At 40.2% G+C, this 20,328-nt stretch overlaps 1 protein-coding gene across 1 annotated transcript in view; it reads left to right on the top strand.

Annotated features, from left to right (window-relative positions):
* The window catches only part of plxnb2b (plexin b2b), a 147,406-nt gene that overhangs the window by 85,696 nt on the left and 41,382 nt on the right, over positions 1–20,328 (top strand). Inside the window, exons 3-15 of the mRNA XM_085462344.1 lie at positions 55–1,184; positions 4,171–4,359; positions 4,495–4,626; positions 5,557–5,657; positions 6,912–7,038; positions 7,493–7,652; positions 8,225–8,336; positions 8,853–8,964; positions 9,331–9,432; positions 10,717–10,809; positions 11,345–11,432; positions 11,734–11,900; positions 12,974–13,122. Coding sequence (XP_085318470.1) covers positions 57–1,184; positions 4,171–4,359; positions 4,495–4,626; positions 5,557–5,657; positions 6,912–7,038; positions 7,493–7,652; positions 8,225–8,336; positions 8,853–8,964; positions 9,331–9,432; positions 10,717–10,809; positions 11,345–11,432; positions 11,734–11,900; positions 12,974–13,122 — 2,660 coding nt within the window. The 5' untranslated portion in view covers positions 55–56. The remainder of the gene's footprint in view (positions 1–54; positions 1,185–4,170; positions 4,360–4,494; positions 4,627–5,556; positions 5,658–6,911; positions 7,039–7,492; positions 7,653–8,224; positions 8,337–8,852; positions 8,965–9,330; positions 9,433–10,716; positions 10,810–11,344; positions 11,433–11,733; positions 11,901–12,973; positions 13,123–20,328) is intronic.

Below are 20,328 nucleotides of genomic sequence, written 5' to 3'. Positions count from 1 at the left end.
GTTCCATTTAACTTCATTAATAATAAAACACTTCTTCCTTTCTGTTCCTTCCAGAGATGGCAAGCTGGGTCTCCATCCTTCTCTTCCTCTTCTGGCTGTCAGTCTCTCAAGCCCAAGGGGGGAGTGGAAAAATCCCCACTGTGGAATTCATCTCTGAAACCCTGATTAACAATGTGGTCCAGGACCCACAGACTGGTCGCATCTACCTGGGAGCAGTCAACAATATCTTCCAGCTGAGCCCGTCCCTCCAGAAGGAGGCCCGCACTGAGACGGGCCCAAAAAAAGATGCCAAAACATGTACACCTCCTGCTTCAGGCTGTCAGGACACAGTGCTCATGCCCAACAGCAACAAACTTCTGCTGGTCCACCCATCCAATGGTTCACTAATAGTATGTGGCAGTCGGTACAGAGGCATATGTTCCCTCCTCAACCTGTCTAATGTAGAACAAGAGTTGTATTACAATGACAACAAAGGAGAGAGGACTTACGTGGCTAGCATAGAGGATAATGTGAACGTGGTGAGCGTCATGTCCAACTACACAAAAAATGGCCGGACCTTCAAAGTGTTCCTTGTTGGAAAGGGCTATGGAAACCTGGACAGTACAAAACTAATCAGCACACGAATCCTTGAGGACTACCAGGACTGGGTTGTGTTTGAGAACATCATTGAGGCATCAGCGGTACAGACGGCGCCATTTGTCCTCAAGTACTTACACGACTTCCAACATGCCTTCAAAGAGGATGGTTTTGTGTATTTCCTCTTTTCTCGGACTCTCGATGGCACAGATAACAAAAACTTGACTTTTGTGTCTCGTCTTTGTGAAAATGACCAACATTACTATTCGTACACAGAGCTCCAGTTAACCTGCGGTACAAACAACCGGTACAACAAAGTCCAAGCTGCATATGTGACTTTTCCAGGAAAAGAGCTGGCACGGGTCATGTCTCAATCTGGTAATTATGGGACGGTCACCTCATTCACAAAAGTCCTCTTCATGGTGGCTCATCCAGATGACGACGAAAGCGACTCTGCTCTCTGCATGTACCCGCTGAACTCCATCAATCAGCAGCTGATGGATATAATCAGTGCATGCTACAGTGACTCTGGGGAGATTTCTGGGGTTCCTGCTGTGGACGTACCCTACTCATCTCAAACCTACACAGCATGCACTTCAAAAATTTCTGTAAGTGCTTCTTTGTCAGCTGACTCTAATTTAAAAGAATGTTTTGAAAAACTCAGATTAGTATAATCTTTAATGCAGTTATCACTTTTTATTATAAAATCTCAACATTTAATTCGTTCCCTGGATAACTTGTAATCTGACCAAGTCTTAAAAAACAAGGCTCATACACTTCCTTTACAATGCAACAGTGTCCAATGAGAATTTGTGAAAGACACAATTCTTGTAGTCTCTGTACACCACCACAGTGGATTTTAAATCACACAATCAAGACGTGGCTAAAGTGCAGACTTTCTACTTTAATTAGGGGGCTTCAGTATTTTTTGGGGTTTTTTGTTTAGCATTTGTCTGAATCTAAGCAGAGAGTATAGCCCTGTACACTTCACATTTCATCCTTCTGTTTCTGTTTCGATCAGCAGTCACAGTAATCAGACAGTAGTGACCCAGTTTCAGTGGCAGCTATATATGCCCAATCTGATCATGAGCTGCTTCTCACCCCTCCATATTTTTCTCTACCCATCATTCTGGTTCAGGCTGTTAATCTTGGTCTAAGAAGGTTGGAAAGAAAAGCGTCTGGACTTTAAGTTGCTTGAAGACGTTTCACCTCTCATCCGCGAAGCTCCTTCAGTTCTAGGGTCAAATGGTGGAAAGTTCCAGATTTAAGCCCTGTGGGAGGATTCCCCCAAAAGGGACAATATATTCTTTTCCTAATCACACAAGCCAAGGTGTAAAAAAAGGGGTGTAGGTCCTAATCAGCCAAGGTTTCGGATAAGCTCATTGTGAAACCTAGCCCCACCCTATCATGTGATTTCTTGAGGTCAAATGGCCCAGGATGCAAGTGGCCGTGAAGGGATCTCAAAACTTGATTATAGATAGCAGACAGTTGGTGTCGTAAGCCACCGCCTCTGTTCAAAGATGGCTGTCCACAGTGGACATAGATGGCTTCTTTCACTTCTCTTTAAATCTGGGACTCTCCACCATTTGACCCTAGAACTGAAGAAGCTTCTCGGATGAGAGGTGAAACGTCTTCAAGCAACTTAAAGAAGTCCAGACACTTTTCTTTCCAAGCCCCTTAGACTACGATGACATGGATGACTGAGAACCTTCACAGACATGCTGTTTATCTTCAATCAATCAATCAATCTTTATTTATAAAGCACTTTTCATACAAAAAAAATGTAGCACAAAGTGCTTTACATAGTTAAAAGCAGCCCACCCCACCCTCCAACTCACTCCCCACACTCTCATTAACATAAATGATGTGAATACACACATATCTCCCCCCCCCCCCCCCCCCCCCACACACACACACACACACACATACACACACGCGCACACTTAAAGAGTAAAAATTGGGCTGGGCTCGCAAGAGCCAAGTGAGGAAACACTATAACAGGGAGCTGTCTGCACCGGGAGCCGGTCACAGACCGCAGCCTCCAGGCTGGGCACACAGCAGGAGGGAGGCAAAGGAGCCCCCCTTGGTTTCACCTATCCAAAGATTTTTTTATTTCAGAACTGTAAAGGTTCTTTCAGATTTTCTTTGGCAAAGTTTAATCTGATCCTCTTGTTATTGAGTGTAACCGATAGTTTGAACCTTGTTCTATTCCCATTCATGGAGGTGTTGTGATATGTCTACCACCCCTGGGTGTTTTTGACTTAGATGTTATGAAGCCATTTTTCTTATCTATGGAAATAATTTTTCTCAGGTCTTTATGTGTTGCTGAGCTGGCCATTTCATTCCTTATTTTCTAAGAAAGTACCAGATTTTTAATTTTTTTTTATTCCTGAAGTTTTTATTATTTCTGTCCAACCATCTATTCGCTTCCGCTTATCCTTTTTCAGGGTTGTGAGGGGCGTCTGGAGCCTATCCCAGCTGTCTTAGGGTGGGAGGCAGGGTACACTGTGGACAGGTCACCAGATTCTGGTTTATTTTTTCAGCTGAATGCTAGCCTATCTCACTTGCACTGACATGTATTTGGGGATTTTTATTTACAATTAGAAAGAAAAGCTATAAAATGTAAATTCGACACTTCAAACCACCTTCAAATATTACGTCCACTTCATTTGTCATGAAGTAACAAGGGAACTGGCCTCACCTGGAACTACTTGTCAGTCGAATATCCAGTTGGTTTTAAACCTCTAAAAAAGGGGGACTGTGTATAAAAATGGCTCAAATTCTCAAAGAAGTTTTGGCAAAGATTTGCTAAAATGCCTTGAGTTAAAGCTTAAAGTTTAACTTCAATCACTTATTGATTGTTTGATTTAGAACCAGCCTTTGTGGTGTAGAAAAATAAAACCACCAAAATTACGCCTTTGTTCAAGTTATAGGCCGAACTTTAATATGGCTCACTCTCCTCTCTCCATGTACTAAATACACTTGTCAAATTTGGCGGTCTATTCATGTTTTAAAATTTTCCCTTTGCTGCCTCTGACATGTCAAGACCGCTGCTACCCTGCACCACTGGTTGATATTTTAGCTGTTTCACATCTCCAGCTCCCACCATAGGGTCTGCAGCTGTAGGGTATTTACTTTAGAGAGACTGAGCTTAATACCGAGATCAGTACCTACTCAGAAATACTTGAAGTATTCCATGAACAATTTTAATATGCCAAAGACTTTTTTAGTTATGGCCCAACTTAACTGGTTATTTTACATTTTTTACTTGCATGTATTAGTAGTTTCTTGTTAAGTGATCGTTAACACGAGTTTTCCTATTGTTCTCGTCTCAGACTTCCAACTCTAAAGCAAATACTTACTTGTAATTTTTATTCATTATTTTAATTCATTATTGTAATCAAAGAAATGATCAGTCAAACAAAGTCAATTTTAGATTGTAGATTAAAATGGTCGAGTGTTCAAAGCACATTTCCCATCTCTGTTATAAAGTTTAAGTAGGATACGAACAGTACTGCAAAGACAGTTAATGTTATTGGAGTGAAAAGCAAGCAATGTCTGATCGTCCCTTCTTGTTATCCTTTCCCTTTACAGAAGGATGCATTGGGAAACTTCAAGTGTGGTGCAGAACATTTGCTTTCGCCTCTGGCAAGCAAGCCAGCATTTGCCTTAAAGGCAGATGCAGCGTTGACCATGTCGGTCCATCTGACTGCTGTAACTGTTGCTGTGGAGAATGACCACACGATCGCCTTTTTGGGCAGCGCCAACGGAGAGGTCTTCAAGGTTGAGTTCTCTTGTGGTTTTTTTTTGTTGGATATTTTTTTCCTCAGTTTAAACTTTTATCTGAGGGAAGGTGTATCAAGTGAATTTAAAACCTCAAATTTCTCTTACCTTTTGTCTTTTGTTTATTTTGTCCAGGTACACCTGAGACCAGGTGAATATGGCAACGAGCCGTACTCCTATGTTGGCAACAACATAGGAGAGAAGGTCAACAAGAACCTTTTCCTTGACCAAAGCCAGAGCCACCTCTACATTACCACAGAGAAAAGGGTGTGTGTGTATATTTAACACTTATTATACATTAAAATTCTGGCAGAGTACTTGCTGGTGCTAAGACTGAGCTCCACAATGACTGTATTCATTTAAAAGAGAAAAAATTGATCCAAACCCAAAAACTATGCTGTGGTTATGCACGGAGAAAAGCCTGTATGGTGCCACTGTAGAAAGCTGCCTTGATTAAAATGAGAGATGTTGCTTTCAAAATGTCTTATAATATAAAACAAAGTGTTAATAGCTCTGCTGAGCAGCCTCAGTCTAATGTGGAGAGGAAAGCTCACTGTCTTAGAGAGCGGGCACATACAATACCATTTAAATATTGAGATGGTATTTTTAGAAGGGAAGACATGGACTTCACAGATCACAATCAAAAGTAGCAACGCTAGCTGCATTAAGAATAGATAAACAGATCTATACAGAATCATGGCTTTGTTCTTACATCCACACAGCTGACCAATCACAGCACGAGTATTAGCATTTTATAAAAAATAAATAAATATATAATAATCAAAATTATTTGCTCCATTGCTTTTTTAAGTTTGCGATTTCAGAAGTTTTGCTTTCATTATATTGACTCACATCTGTTTCTGCAGAGGGGGAAGAGTTTCTAATGTTGATGCTGTTAAACATTCAGATTTTATCGGAAAAATACTGATGTCTTGAAATAAGATCTAATGGATTGGCTTTTACATGTAAAAAAGAAAACAATTTCACCCTGGTTACAGTAAACATTCAGTGCTTTGTGTTGAATAAACTAAGTAATTAAACATGGGGAGAAGACAGGAGAGACCCCACTCGCTCCCACTCTGCACACCTGCAACATACTAAGGAACATTTACAGCTACACTTTAAATACTTGTTATTTTTGTCCAGTGTCTCCCGTAAGGTGCACCTTTGATCATATTTCACGTTGTAATAATCCAGATCACCAAGGTGCCAGTGCAGACGTGCCTCGAAATGAAAGACTGCCAATCATGCGTGGGACTGAGGGACCCTTACTGTGGCTGGTGTGTTTTGGAGGGCAGGTAAGGATCACACACACACACACACACACACACACACACACACACACACACGTACATTCTTACATGCATTTACAAATGCATGCACACAGCAACAGACTAACACAAACACCCACACATGCAATTCCATCTGTAAAACACAGCAGGATATTTGTTCAGTGTTTTATTGCAGACACTTTTAGTACCCCTCAGTGTTTATATTCCATCTCCTGTTGTCCGTGCAGCCGTAAGGAATTAAAGCTGTTTGTCAGCCCCACACGGCGAAGGCAGGCTGTGCAATTTACTCTCATCAGTCTATATTTATCAGGGTCTGGAGGGTAGAAAAGTGCGCATGTATCATGTGTTTTACAGCGATGTGATCATGACTAGGAAAAAGAAGCAAACTCTGTCCCTCTGGAACTATCTGATATATCCGATGCTCTTACTGTGCAACATTGTGCATGCTATTTAGTATTAGAGCTGAAATCTATTTATCAGTTGATAAGTCAATTGACAGAATATGAATCAACAACTTTTCATAAAGAATTAATCAATTCAGTCATTTCTCAGGCAAACGATTCGATGATTTGAGCATTTGAATAGGATAATTCTGCAATTTTTCTTTTCCTTCAATTGCTCCAAATGATTTGAAGCAGTGCTTAGTTCGTTTGCTTCTCATTTATGAAAAAAATTCAGTCCGCGTGATTTACAGTGCAAATTTGATGTTGCATTATATCCTGTACTTCTGTTTATGTGCACAATATCAGTTCATCTCTATGTTAGTTTGTATTTCCTTCAGAGTATGTATTTTAGTCTTTGCTGCATTTAGTGCTAGATTGATTTTATCAAAAAGAAGTCACATGTTTTTATCGCTCCTGTGTATTTTGTCTGATTGCAAAGTCATTTTTTGTCTTTAACAGTTTCATTTCTTGCATCATCACATAATATGAATAGCTTCATTAAAATTATGTCCTATTAACCAAATACCTTAGATGATCACAGCTGGGAAGCTTGAACAAAGGAGTATTTTTTTAGTACTTTGCTTAAAGGTTATATATATATATATATATATATATAAGTTAAAATGACCCTACTAATGTAGTTACCATTGAGGACCTTGCATGTTTTTCTTTTTGATACATAAATCTTTATTTTGTGCACAGACCCTGCTGGAAGTCACGTAGGCATTGAGTTGTTATTTACAAACTGACTTTTTGTGAAAGCATTCATGGCATGTGCAGCTCAGGCTGATGGGATTTTCTCATCCTTCGTCTGAAGGTGTACCAGGAGGTCTGAGTGCCGACGGGCAGAGGAGAAGAATGGCTGGTTGTGGAGCCCCAAGCAGCAGTGTGTCAAGATTGTATCCTTCTCTCCTTCAAACCTTTCCTGCAGAAAGACCGGCAAGGTACAGCTCTGTTTGTTCCTCACTCAAACTGTCTCTGACTTCCTTTGTTCTCTTTTATTGTCCCTCTTTTCTCTGCAGTACCTAACTCCACTTACATGCAGAGACTGAGTAATAAACTGGGAATCAAAGACCTCGAGCTCTAGGTCTTCCAGCTCTGTATTGATCCACCCAGAAAAATCCAAACTGTCTTATTATAACCTGCATGGCTGATTGTCTGAAGATGGAGAGCCTCTTCCTATTCTCCCATTTTTTACTTCTTCTGTGTTCCTGCCCGTCTGACTCACACATGAATTCCCATCAGCAGCATGTCACTCCTTTCTCTTTCTCAGTTTCTTTCTTTAAAAAGAGAAACAGTTTCTTTATTATAACTTTGGTTACACAGAGATACAAATTCAGTGAGATGTTACGGGCTAAGAAGCCACAGTTTCCAGTCAGTATGTTTTTGTCTGTCCAGGTGAACATCAATATTCCCTCCCTTCCTACCATTGGACACTCTGACCGTCTGCAATGCAAGATTGAGTCTTTCCAGAGTAACGGCATCATGTCAGACTCTGGTGAGGTCTCCTGTGATCTGCCCCAGCCTGGGCTTATACCGAAAACACCTGAGGGCCAAGGTATGGTCTCTTTAATTACCCTGCCATGTTTCTGTCGTCTTTAAGGTCTAATGTCTGTGCTTCTCCATGATGGTTAACGCTGCATTACTAACTGGCCAAGGTGGGAAATGGGCTGAAAAAAACATGAGGTTAAGTTAATGTCAGCTGGCAAATTCTCCATCATTTTGTTGAAGAACTTACAGTGTCCAACAAATTTGCACCAGAAAATTGCACGAAATCAACACACTAATCTAATTTAAGCTTTATTATTTCAGTTTATAGTTTTTTGTATCAGTAGTCAGCAAACATCTTGCCCAAAACAAAGTGAGTCCCATAAAAAAAGTCCTTTATAAAACAAAACATGGAACTTTTTTTAAATACAGCTCAAGTTTTGGCTTTTATACACTAATATGCAGTTCAGGCAGTTAAATAATCACTGAACTGATTCTGAGGAGATTTATCAAAATATTTAATCGCTCTGTTTTTTGTCTTTAAATGTACAAGCATACTTCACATCTTTTATATGATAAAACTTGTATTCACATAAACAGCTAGTGTATCACATTTTAACCACTGTTTTACTGTATCTTCAGACTTTGTGGCCGTGGCTATCAGGATCTTTGTGAATGAGACTGTGGAGTTGGCCACGCGGGAATTCATGTTCTACAACTGTGCTGCCACAGTGAGGAAATCTGAAAACACACCGTGAGTCAGGCTGTTAATCTTTCAGTTCTGCTCTGTCACTCAGTGAAAATACACAGTGACATGGAACACAGCATCATCTGACAACCTTGATGTAAATGTATCACCGTGCATGAGCAGATGAGAGATCAAGGCTCTGTTTGTAAATTGTGATGCATGGTGGTTTTGAATGCACCTCTTGCATTTTCGCTCCTGCTTCTATTACCAAGCCGAGGAAATTGCCTCAGTTTCCTTTTCATTAATCAAAAAAAGAAAGTCGATCCTGGCTGTTTTTTTCCCCTCATTTTTTTCTGCATTTCTTTCACACAGAGGAACGTGTGATGAACGAGCTTTGCTTATGTGAAGTTGCAGAGATCCATTTCATTGTCAGCAACATAGATTTTTGTGCCGGACGCTCTCTGATGAGTTTGCATGTTTTAGATGTTGTTTGTGTGTGCTTTTGTGTGTGCATGCTCTACCCTGATTGTGCATGTGAAAGTATTTCCTTATCCAAGTTGGTCCATATTTCTGTGTTTTCAGGTGCATGTCATGTGTAAGCAGTCAGTGGGGATGTCAGTGGAACACGCAGGACCACACCTGCAGCGATGCGGACAACAGCGTGGTTGGTTCCCACATCATCAAGCACCGTCAGGTTAGTTCTTTCTAGAGCTGTGAGTTCAGTGACAGGTCAAGGACTCTTTTCTGTCATGTATGTGTGTGATAGATGTGGAGAACGACTATACCACAAGTTTTAAAGGACACATCTAAACTTTACATGTGATTCACCGCCTGAGTGGTCCAAACTCCTCCTGAAAAATTAATAAATACACAAATCCCACTATCAGCTGCCACCATCTTGCATGACAAACGTTGCAGGGTGGAGGATATCAGATTCCAAGTCAGCGGATGTTTCAGCGATATAGTTATCTGTCGCCACAGATGAGGGTGTCCGTTAAGTGGTTAGCATGTTTAAAATGTAAATTATTAAAGTATCTAATTTGTTTTCATTCTGTTTCAGAGCGCAAACTGTCCTCGGTTCGAGAATCCAGATCCTGTGCTCATCCCTGTGGGCTACAAGACTCGAATCAGCTTTGAAGGCATAAATCTGAAACATTACCAGGTAAACTGGCCCCACTCCACCCCCAACATGCATCTGAGTTCCAGGGAAAGAAACACTCTCTTTCTGTTTGTGGATATCCCTTTGACAGAAAAAAGGAAAAACACAACAGGTTCATTTTTAGGCTAAAAGAAAGGAGAATGAGCCAAACTTGTTTCAGTTTTTTCTACTCTTGCATCTGTTAGTGATCTGTAAGTGATGATACCGCACTCTTACCAACTGTTTAAATGTTGCAAAAAAAAAAAAAAAAGTTAACTTAAAGAGATTGAAAGGAAGCAAAAATGGCTCCTTTAGACAGTGAATGAACTTTGGGGGCCACACCAAAGTCCAATATAAGATAAATAAGGATTATTTTGTCTGTGAATCATGCAAAGCTACTCTGGTAAAGTTCGATTTTGGAATTTGAAGTAATGATAATAGTTCCCCTTTAACCCTCTCAGGCTCAAATTAAACTTTTTGTTGCTAATGCACAACCAAGTCCTGCAGTGGTACTTCTGAGTAAAAAAAAAACCCCATAAAATATGTATGTGGGGTAATCAGGTTGTTAGTTTTTAACTGTTGCAAATCGGCAACGCCTGCCTTGAGAGGGTTAAGGCTGGAGTGTTCTGCTGGAAGAGGGCTTAAAACTTACTTTTTACCATTCAACCGTAGCGAACAGGTGTGAGGACACCCAACTTTGTGAACAGAATTACTCAAAAAATCTTGTGAATACAATAACTCAAGACGGACGTCTCCTTGGATGTTTAAACTTACCATAGGCAAATCAAGGAAGTTAAGGGGTGGCACTGGGGACCGTCAGTATTTTTGTTTTTGTCATGATTATGCAGAGTATCTTTCCACATGAATAACATTACAAATCCCAATTCTTACTATCAGACAGCAATATAAGCTGTAACAGTTCACTTAGTTGTCACAACATACATCTTGATCATTTTCTTTGAATGTGTGAGTTCTGATGGACTTTATTGGTGCAGGTTCCCGGGGATCCATTCATGTTTCATCAATCAAGGTTTTGACAGCTGATCTTTTACAGCTGTGAAAATCTACATTTTTAAGCCCTGTGTGAAGGTTTTGTAATCACACAGCTTTCTGGGCTGTTTCCCTTTTGGTTGTTGTGTGTATATGTTCAGTGTTGCTGATTTGATTTTACACACTTGAGTAGGATCAGAGAAACTGCAATTGTTTCCATGCTCTATACAAAGAAGAGCATCAGAGAACAGTACTGTAAAAGTATGATCAGCATGAATACACATCAGCATTTTTGTGTTTGTTTGTGTGGTTCTGCAGGGTCATCATTTCACCATTGGCAGTGAGCTGATGACAAAGGAAGAAGATGTCTCGTTTGAGGGGGGACCATTCTACACATTCAGTGGCTTCAATGTGAGCATGACCCCTCGTTTGACATTTGTCTTGATGCAACACACTCAACACAGGTCTTTGCACTGTGACTGGTTTGTGGTCCTAGTATTCAAAGTACAACCTAGAAATACACTGAAAGAGTGAATGTATATATTCTGCAGCAAAAAAACTGTGTGAAGACTTTCTGTTTGTGAACAGCTGTATTTATGTTCCACATTTATAAAAGAAGTCAACCTTTAGCCTTTTTTCACATTCCCTTTGATATTCTCTAGCTCCCTCTAATGGACATGCTCCCCTCGCTGGAGAGTTAAACACCATCTCCACATTGTGAACTTTGTGATTGGGAAGCTCAAACAGTGCTTAGCCTCCAGCTATGTTCTTTTCCAACATTGATTTCTGTAGCTGAAAATCTGCCAGACTGGGTATATATTCTTTTTTCTTTCTTATTTTCCCTTGGCGTGGGGGAGCAGCAGCCCACACTGTTTGCAGAGAAGAGCTTAAGTGCCATTAATCACAGGATTCTGTATTAATAATTCATTTTCTTCCAATTTCTTAGTTTTTCTATGATAAGTCACCGGAGACCAATGTTCTGTTCTACGTGAAGGACAAGGAGTCTGGCGAGAAGATGGACAGCACGGTGAACGGTGTGTCTTCACATATTAATGAGGAGATTTCATTTTAATGCCCTGTGTGTACACGGCAAGTCCCACTGTGGGGCTTCAGCTGGATTTAAGGAAGCTACCTTTAATCTGCACTTGAAAATTACAAAACATTACTGCACAATCTAACAGCTTTGTACATGAAGGATTCAGATAAATGTATGTTACTGCAGGAGTCACTTGAAATTAGATTGTCCATCAATTTTTCATTGAGGATGCAAGAATATGCTCTTTGAATGTACAATAACATAATATTGTTTTTGTTTCCTCACTATTATCTCTACAGTCACACTGTACAACTGTGCCGTTGAGAGGAACGACTGTAGTCTTTGTAAGAACGCCGACCCAAAGTACAAGTGTGTGTGGTGCAGCAAGAAGCTGGCGTGTGTGTATGAGAAGCTCTGCGATCCTCTCCCCAGCAACACCGAGTGTCCTGACCCTGAGATCACCAATGTGAGTCGTCACAGTGCTGTCATGACTTCATGTTTACCTTTGAAATGGAAACTGTACCTTCTTTAAAATCTTGTGATTGGATGTAAAAACACATTGACTGTGGTGATTGGACTGAGGTCTTCACTGGCCGTGTATTTTTCTTCCACAGAGGAGTTGGGAGTGTGTTTCTCCTTGAGAGTGTGCGGCGCTGTTCCTTAGCACATGTCGATCGGATCAATTCTTTGTTTGTTCACCTAATTGTTCGTGCCTCTTTGTCATTGATAAAAATCCATCAGTAATTGTGTTTATATCATTCTGACAGAGGCTATCACCTAACCGGCTGCAGCCTGACAGACAGAGATACTGCAGATAAATCACCATGACTTTGTATGTTGTTGAGCTTCAACTTAACAACTATACAAAGGATTCCAGTGAGATTTTCTGAAGACGTTGAGAGTCTGCAGTGTTGACCTTTATGGTTTTATTATTCATAGACACTTGTGCCCATGTTCAGGTTAAACATATGATAAGGGACACAGTGCAGTAAACATCATACCTGTTATACATTAGCATGCTAGCTTTGTCATTGTGAGCATGTTAATGTTACAGTGCAGTGTGAAGCACCATTATCTCTTTAAGTACAGCCTTGCAGGAATGCTGCACACTGTGTGTGTCTCGCATTAGTGTATTTTATTTGAAGTTGAATTCACATTTTTTAAATTAAAAAATTACAGGAAAAATATTCAAATTTCATATTTTACTATAAAATGTTCAATTTATCTCGTCACAAAAATGTTTGTTTTTGTTTTGTATTTACCAGAACATCTGCTTTTATATTTTAGTCAAATTTTCTGACCTACAAATACAATATGGGTCATGTTCAAATACATGCAGACATGCATACAGATGTGACTCATACAGTATTGATGTAATTCTCCACTTGGCCTTGAATGTTAAATACTTAAGTCAGCTCAATAGTGGTTAAACAGACTGTGTAAATCTCTTGTATGTTCTTATTGCACAAATAATCTGGTTAAATCCATTTCCAATCCCTTCTTCCTATAAACACCCTCCTATTGCATCTCCACATCCAGATCAGCCCTCTTTTCGGCCCCGTGCTGGGAGGCATCTCCATCACCATCAGCGGTTCCAACCTCGGCATCGATCAGGGAGACATTAAAAGCATCACGGTGGCTGGGAAGCCCTGCATTCATGAGCCAGAAAAATACTCCGTCTCCAAAAGGTAAAGTTGCCCACATGCAGTTGTGCACTATGCACAGGAAATGTAACCCACCTGGAGGCCATTCAAATGGCATATGGACAGGTTTTATCAAGTCTCTTTTTAAATGTTGTATACTTAACTGTGTTAGGAATACTTTCCTTTTGCTCAGGATAACCTGACTACAGGTTTTAATTACCGTAATTGTCGGGCTATAAGCCGCTCCTTTTTGCACAAGCTTTGAACCCTGCGGCTTTTAGTCAGGTGCGGCTTTTCTATGGATTTTCCATGATTTTTGTGATATCGTAAGACGATTTGTTTTGTTTGTTCCGCACTACGTTGCCTGGCGGAAGGATCGGGGTTCAAGAGTGGTATGTTAGTCACATGTCCGTCCACCAGGCAACGTAGTGCCGTACGAAGTAGCGCGAAAAACAAACTTCAAAGTAGCGCTACGCATTCAGCGGGAGGCGTGGATGACGAGCGGCGATAAACTTGCGAAAAGCAAGTTATGCCCAACTCCACCGGTGGATTCTGACAGCGTGGAAAAGTGCGAAAACATCCACGATCACCAACGGATTTTGAAGGGCTGGACTGCTGCATGATGGAGAGGAGGACACCGCCACGGCCCTTCTGAGGGTGTTCGACTCTGACACTGACAACGAGGATTTCTTTGGTTTTGAAAGTGACAACGAAGGAGAGAAGCGGAGAGTGGATGACGAAGCCATCCTGAGCCTGTTCGTTTCCGACATTGGAGAAGAGGACTTTGGTGGTTTTAGTGCGCAGGAAGAAGAGAAAGATGGTGAATGACTGACTTTTCTTCTTGTTAAAGCCGTGTCACTGCACCTGAGCCTAAAAGGTAGGCCGAATCTATTTTTCTGGTGTGCTGTAGGTTACTGTTATGTACTACATGTGCAAATATGTACCCATAACTTGTTTTTCAAAATATTAATAAAAGGGGTGTGTCTCCAAACAGCCATCTCTTTCCTGACAATTCCCTTTGTGCATATTCTCTTACATATGATGAGTCAACATTGAAACACCTGCGGCTTTTAGTCAGGTGCGGCTAATGTATGTACAAAACAGGATTTTCCCCTGATTTTAGCTTGTGCGGCTAATATTCAGGTGCGCTTTGTAGTCCGGGAAATACGGTAGCTCATTCTACAACTGTATTGATCTGAGTCTCCAGACACAGTTTGATTTAGAGACAGTCACAGTTTCCAGAGGGAAATGTCAGTAGTAGAAGTATTCACTTTTTTTCCTTTTCTTTTCACAAATGTGCAAGACAACAATGTAAAAAAGTCACGTTACAGATTGATTGTTCAGTAAACTTTTTATAACCGTTCAAGCCAGGGTCAGTCTAAATAAAGAGTGGGCCAATCAGCCTTTTAATGATGTTTTGGTTTTTAAGCATATCATTTGAATATATTTAAGTTATTTTCTGGATAGGAACATAAGGCGCAGATTAAAGTGAAATTAAAGCTATAATATTTGCATGTAAAATATAGTGAGGTATAACAGCAGAATATTGAAACACTTTAGTAAAATACAAGTACATGGAAATTTTACTTAAGTTCTGCACTTAAATAAATGTACTGAACTTATTTGCTTTCTGCTGCTACTACACCACTGAATGGCACTCAAGCACTTGCACATGGCTGCTGATTGAGAGGGTCTTCTTTTTTTTTGCCCTAATGTTGCACACATCCTTTGAGATACATGTGTTCATCAAAGCACTGTACAGGCAGTGCAGAATTATTAGGCAAGTTGTATTTTTGAGGAATGTTATTATTGAACAACAACCATGTTCTCAATGAACCTAAAAAACTCATTAATATCAAAGCTGAATGTTTTTGGAAGTAGTTTTTAGTTTGTTTTTAGTTTTAGCTATTTTAGGGGGATATCTGTGTGTGCAGGTGACTATTACTGTGCATAATTATTAGGCAACTTAACAAAAAACAAATATATACCCATGTCAATTATTTATTTTTACCAGTGAAACCAATATAACATCTCCACATTCACAAATATACATTTCTGACATTCAAAAACAAAACAAAAACAAATCAGCGACCAATATAGCCACCTTTCTTTGCAAGGACACTCAAAAGCCTGCCATCCATGGATTCTGTCAGTGTTTTGATCTGTTCACCATCAACATTACGTGCAGCAGCAACCACAGCCTCCCAGACACTGTTCAGAGAGGTGTACTGTTTTCCCTCCTTGTAAATCTCACATTTGATGATGGACCACAGGTTCTCAATGGGGTTCAGATCAGGTGAACAAGGTGGCCATGTCATTAGTTTTTCTTCTTTTATACCCTTTCTTGCCAGCCACGCTGTGGAGTACTTGGACGCGTGTGATGGAGCGTTGTCCTGCATGAAAATCATGTTTTGCTTGAAGGATGCAGACTTCTTCCTGTACCACTGCTTGAAGAAGGTGTCTTCCAGGAACTGGCAGTAGGACTGGGAGTTGAGCTTGACTCCATCCTCAACCCGAAAAGGCCCCACAAGCTCATCTTTGATGATACCAGCCCAAACCAGTACTCCACCTCCACCTTGCTGGCGTCTGAGTCGGACTGGAGCTCTCTGCCCTTTACCAATCCAGCCACGGGCCCATCCATCTGGCCCATCAAGACTCACTCTCATTACATCAGTCCATAAAACCTTAGAAAAACCAGTCTTGAGATATTTCTTGGCCCAGTCTTGACGTTTCAGCTTGTGTCTTGTTCAGTGGTGGTCGTCTTTCAGCCTTTCTTACCTTGGCCATGTCTCTGAGTATTGCACACCTTGTGCTTTTGGGCACTCCAGTGATGTTGCAGCTCTGAAATATGGCCAAACTGGTGGCAAGTGGCATCTTGGCAGCTGCACGCTTGACTTTTCTCAGTTCATGGGCAGTTATTTTGCGCCTTGGTTTTTCCACACGCTTCTTGCGACCCTGTTGACTATTTTGAATGAAACGCTTGATTGTTCGATGATCACGCTTCAGAAGCTTTGCAATTTTGAGACTGCTGCATCCCTCTGCAAGATATCTCACTATTTTTGACTTTTCTGTGCCTGTCAAGTCCTTCTTTTGACCCATTTTGCCAAAGGAAAGGACGTTGCCTAATAATTATGCACACCTGATATAGGGTGTTGATGTCATTAGACCACACCCCTTCTCATTACAGAGATGCACATCACCTAATATGCTTAATTGGTAGTAGGCTTTCGAGCCTATACAGCTTGGAGTAAGACAAGATGCATGAAGAGGATGATGTGGACAAAATACTCATTTGCCTAATAATTCTGCACTCCCTGTAAGTACTGTATATGTCAGTGATTTGATAGTGTCACACACAACTTCTTCTGGTGGTCTATTCATGCTTCAGGCACTACCTCATCCTTCTACCTCAGGTGTTAAATGGACTGAGCGCTGTGAAAAACATTGAATGAACTTTAGGTCAAGTCAAGCAAACTGTACTTCAATAACAGCTGTGTTTAAAAAGTGCTCACTTCATACAAATGGTCTATAAAAGAGAAAACGGCCACATCATTGCCCCACAGCCGCTGGCCAGAACTGTTGACACCTGGCAGGATGGAGCCACATTTATGACAAAATCTTGCCCCACCATCTGCATGATGAGACATAAAATAGGATTTATGAGACCAGATGGAAGTGTTTCTCCCTTAAATCATCCACTCTTGGTGCTAAATGCCTCTGTGCTCCTGCTGTTAGTTGTCCTGCGTGTTTGTGCAGCAGGTTGTTCCTCATTTGCCTAAAATCTGGGCAGAGTTTGCATTGTGTTATTTCACTCTTTCACATCTTAGTTGGAGCTGCTGGTTGTTTGGTCATGACCTTCCTGTTGGAGGCGTGCTATGAATGATGACCATTTCATCAGCTCTGCATTTTCCCTCAGAACTGTTTATCACATGGTTTCTGTTAAACTCCAGACATTGACATTCATAAAAGAAAATCCCTACAGGGACAGAAGCAGAGAAACTGTCTGAAGAAATCACGCTACACTCATAGCTGCTTAGTCAAACAAATAATTAAACAGTTGAACCTGAATGTGAACAAACAAAAACAACTGACTGCAGTTTTTTAACTGTTGCCTTATCTACTAAACTAAAACAAGAGTTTTAGTTGTTAACTATGTCAGTGATGGTCTAAAGATTACAAAATCAGACTTCTCCAGTGTTTCCAGTTTGTTCTCTTAAATGGCAAATCCAGGTTCAATAGTTGTGTAGGGTGGACACCCTGTCTAAATGATGAGACCTAAAAGGCACATACAGCTGACTGTCATCTGCATAGACATGATAAGAAATGTCAGTAAAAGATTGGACGATGCCAAAGAAAGGAAATAATATAATATGAACCCTGTGGACCTGGACTGAACCCTGTGGAACCCCACACATGAACCTGCTCATCCTAATAGAGAAAATCCTGTCTGATAAGAAGGAGGAAAACCAACACAGCACCAGAAATATAACCCAAAACCTAGAACCTATTAAGTAAAATGTTATGGTCAATGGTATCAAAGGTTACACTTAGATGAAGTAAAATGATTACAGAACAAACCCCTGCAGCAGAATCCACTGAAAGACCTTTATGGATAAAGATAGGGGTCCAGTGGTGTGCTGCTTTTTAAAGCCAGACTGAAAAGGGTCAAAAATCTGTCATTTGCATAGTAAAGATTTGAACTGGCTTTCTAAAATCATTTTAATCATTCAAAATTACCAATAGAGCTGGCATCAAAATTGGACTTATTCTGTAAAGAAGTTACAACAGCATGTTTAAAGTAGGATTACCTCAATGAGCTATTAATGAAGCAATGATGGACCAATGCTTGTGAGAGTCCCAGACAGGACAGAAGGAGGAACTAACTGTATGGTCACCATGAGCATGATGAGGGTTTCATCTTGCCTTTTACTGCAGTCAAGTCATCTAGTCAAGAAGTAAATGATTCAGGACACCGAGCACCATTGTTACAGGCGGAGGAACCCGAGGAGCTTTTGAAGTTCAGGACCATCATCTTATTTACAAAATGACTGAAAAAACAATCACAATCAGAAAGTAACAGAACATGCAAAGGTGCTGTTGACGGTTTCAAATAATACCCTTGGATTATTCTATTACAGTTTATTATTAAAATAAGAGGATCTAGCTTTTTTATTGCCTTATTATAAAAGTGAAGAAATTCTCTGAAATATTTACCATGGACCACCCAACCCATGGACTTCCACAGCTACTCTGCTTTTTAAAAGGAATGTCCAAGGCCACAAGTTCAGAGTTATTACCAGTTTTGTAAGGAGTGACCTGACTGAGAATGGCAAGGTAGTGTTCATTAATGGTGGCAGCAAGGAGCTCAACATTATTATCAGAAGAATTAGAAAAATTTAAAAAAGAAGAAAACTTGAAAATAACAGAATCATCAATGAAGCTCCTGCGCTTAACACAAACTTTGAAATAACAAGTACGAGTTACAAGAAAACAAATGAATTTATTAGGGGTGCAACGATACACAAAATTCACGGTTCGGTTCGGTTCGATACTTTGGTGTCACGGTTCGATATTTTTTCGATACAAAAAAATGTTCATGCCTTTTTAATTTGTCATTTATTAAAATTATAAATATATATTTTAACTCAAAAGTACAGTTTTTCCATTTAATGTCGCTGAAACAAAAGTAATTTAAAAAATAAATATATCTCAGGGCTCTCAAAATTTCAAAATCCCTGGTAGCCCTTCGGGCAGGGACTCTTCAGTTTTTGGTAGCCCAAAATAAATGTAAGTGGCCCGAATAAAAAAGAGAGCAATTTTTTGATTGATGTTTTGTTTCCTGTTTTGTTTCCTTTACAATATTATACATTAAAGTATAATATTGTAAAGGAAACAAAACATTAATCAAAAAATTGTTGAAAAACAAATTACAACATTGTATAAAAATTACAATCATCAACTCAAATACTTGGTTCTAATTGAACAGAAATTTCTATGAACTTGTAAGAACTGTGTAGGACATGAATCAGTCTGTGTCAGATCCTGAATTTGAAATTTCCACTGAAGTCACGGGTAAGAGGCATGTGGAACCAAGATCGAGGCCATTTGCTTTTTGAAGTTTGCAAAGACTGCTAAATTTTGCCAGTGGTAGTTCACTCTTTGCAACATAGTACGCTGTTCTAAACAGATTTTTCAGGTTTATTTTTAGTATGTTATTTGCAATTGGTGTTTGTTCTGGGAAAGATATTGCAGACTGAGCAATAATGCATTTCTTGCATTTCTAATGGGGGCCTTTCTTAAAATGACTGGTCCCAGTAACAAAGGCGCTTGTCGACTCAGAAATCGAGAGAAAACCAACAACACACCCGGCAGAACATTATGTTATTTACACGGGTGCACATAAGTGGTCCGCATGTGCGCATTCGCTGTCAAAATAAAAGACGCGCACCAGATAAGAAGTTGCAACGCGCGTTTGCGTCCATATAAAAAGCACTGTTTTTGTCCGCTAGAGTGGGATTTTCACGGCACATTCCGCACCACATCTCTGTGCTTTCATCATTTGTTTGAAACCAGCTCACCTCCTGCAACCACTTTTCCGAGAATACGCGCTTCTTTTGTGGTTCGGACTCCTTCTGACATTTCTTTGGAGGTAGAGGAACACTAAAGTAATTGCTTAAAGGAGCTTCTTCGACATCTTTAAGAGTTTTAAACAAATGTCTGTCCTCCTCCAGAAAATCTTATGTATGCAAGCACGCGTTGCAACTTCATATCTTGTGCGCGTTTTTTTTTTTGTTTTTTTTTTGTTTTTTTGACAGCGAATGCGCACCTGCGGACCACTTATGTGCAGCCCCGGTTATATAGCTCGTCATATTGCAGCCACAGAAATTCTTTTGTCCAAGAAACCATAAAGCTGCACTTTCTTTTTGCCTTATAGTCTGATTTGTCATAACTTTTCCGTTTTGTGGTAAGCTTTTCTTTGGCTGTCACTTCTTCACCCTGACCTGTCTTATTTGGCTCAGCAGAACTAAAATATATATCCTGCTGCTTTTACACACATAACGGTCAGCAATTCTCTGCGTGATCAACCTCTCACATGTTTAAGCTTGCTGCGGGAGATTTCACTTGTCATGTTTGCATAGTAAGCTAACGATTGATAAGATGATGTCAGAGGAATTGGTGCGCAAATTATCATCACTCATCAATCAGTGCTGTCACTCTCTATACACAGTTCGTGCGATTGCAAAGTGAAAG

Source organism: Copadichromis virginalis, linkage group LG7, assembly GCF_057382275.1.
Source record: "Copadichromis virginalis isolate Kocher_CV1m ecotype Utaka linkage group LG7, C_Virginalis_male_GT1.1, whole genome shotgun sequence".
NCBI lineage: Eukaryota > Metazoa > Chordata > Actinopteri > Cichliformes > Cichlidae > Copadichromis > Copadichromis virginalis.
The sequence above is the reverse complement of the archived record's forward strand: the minus strand, read 5'-3'. Positions and strand labels throughout refer to the sequence as shown.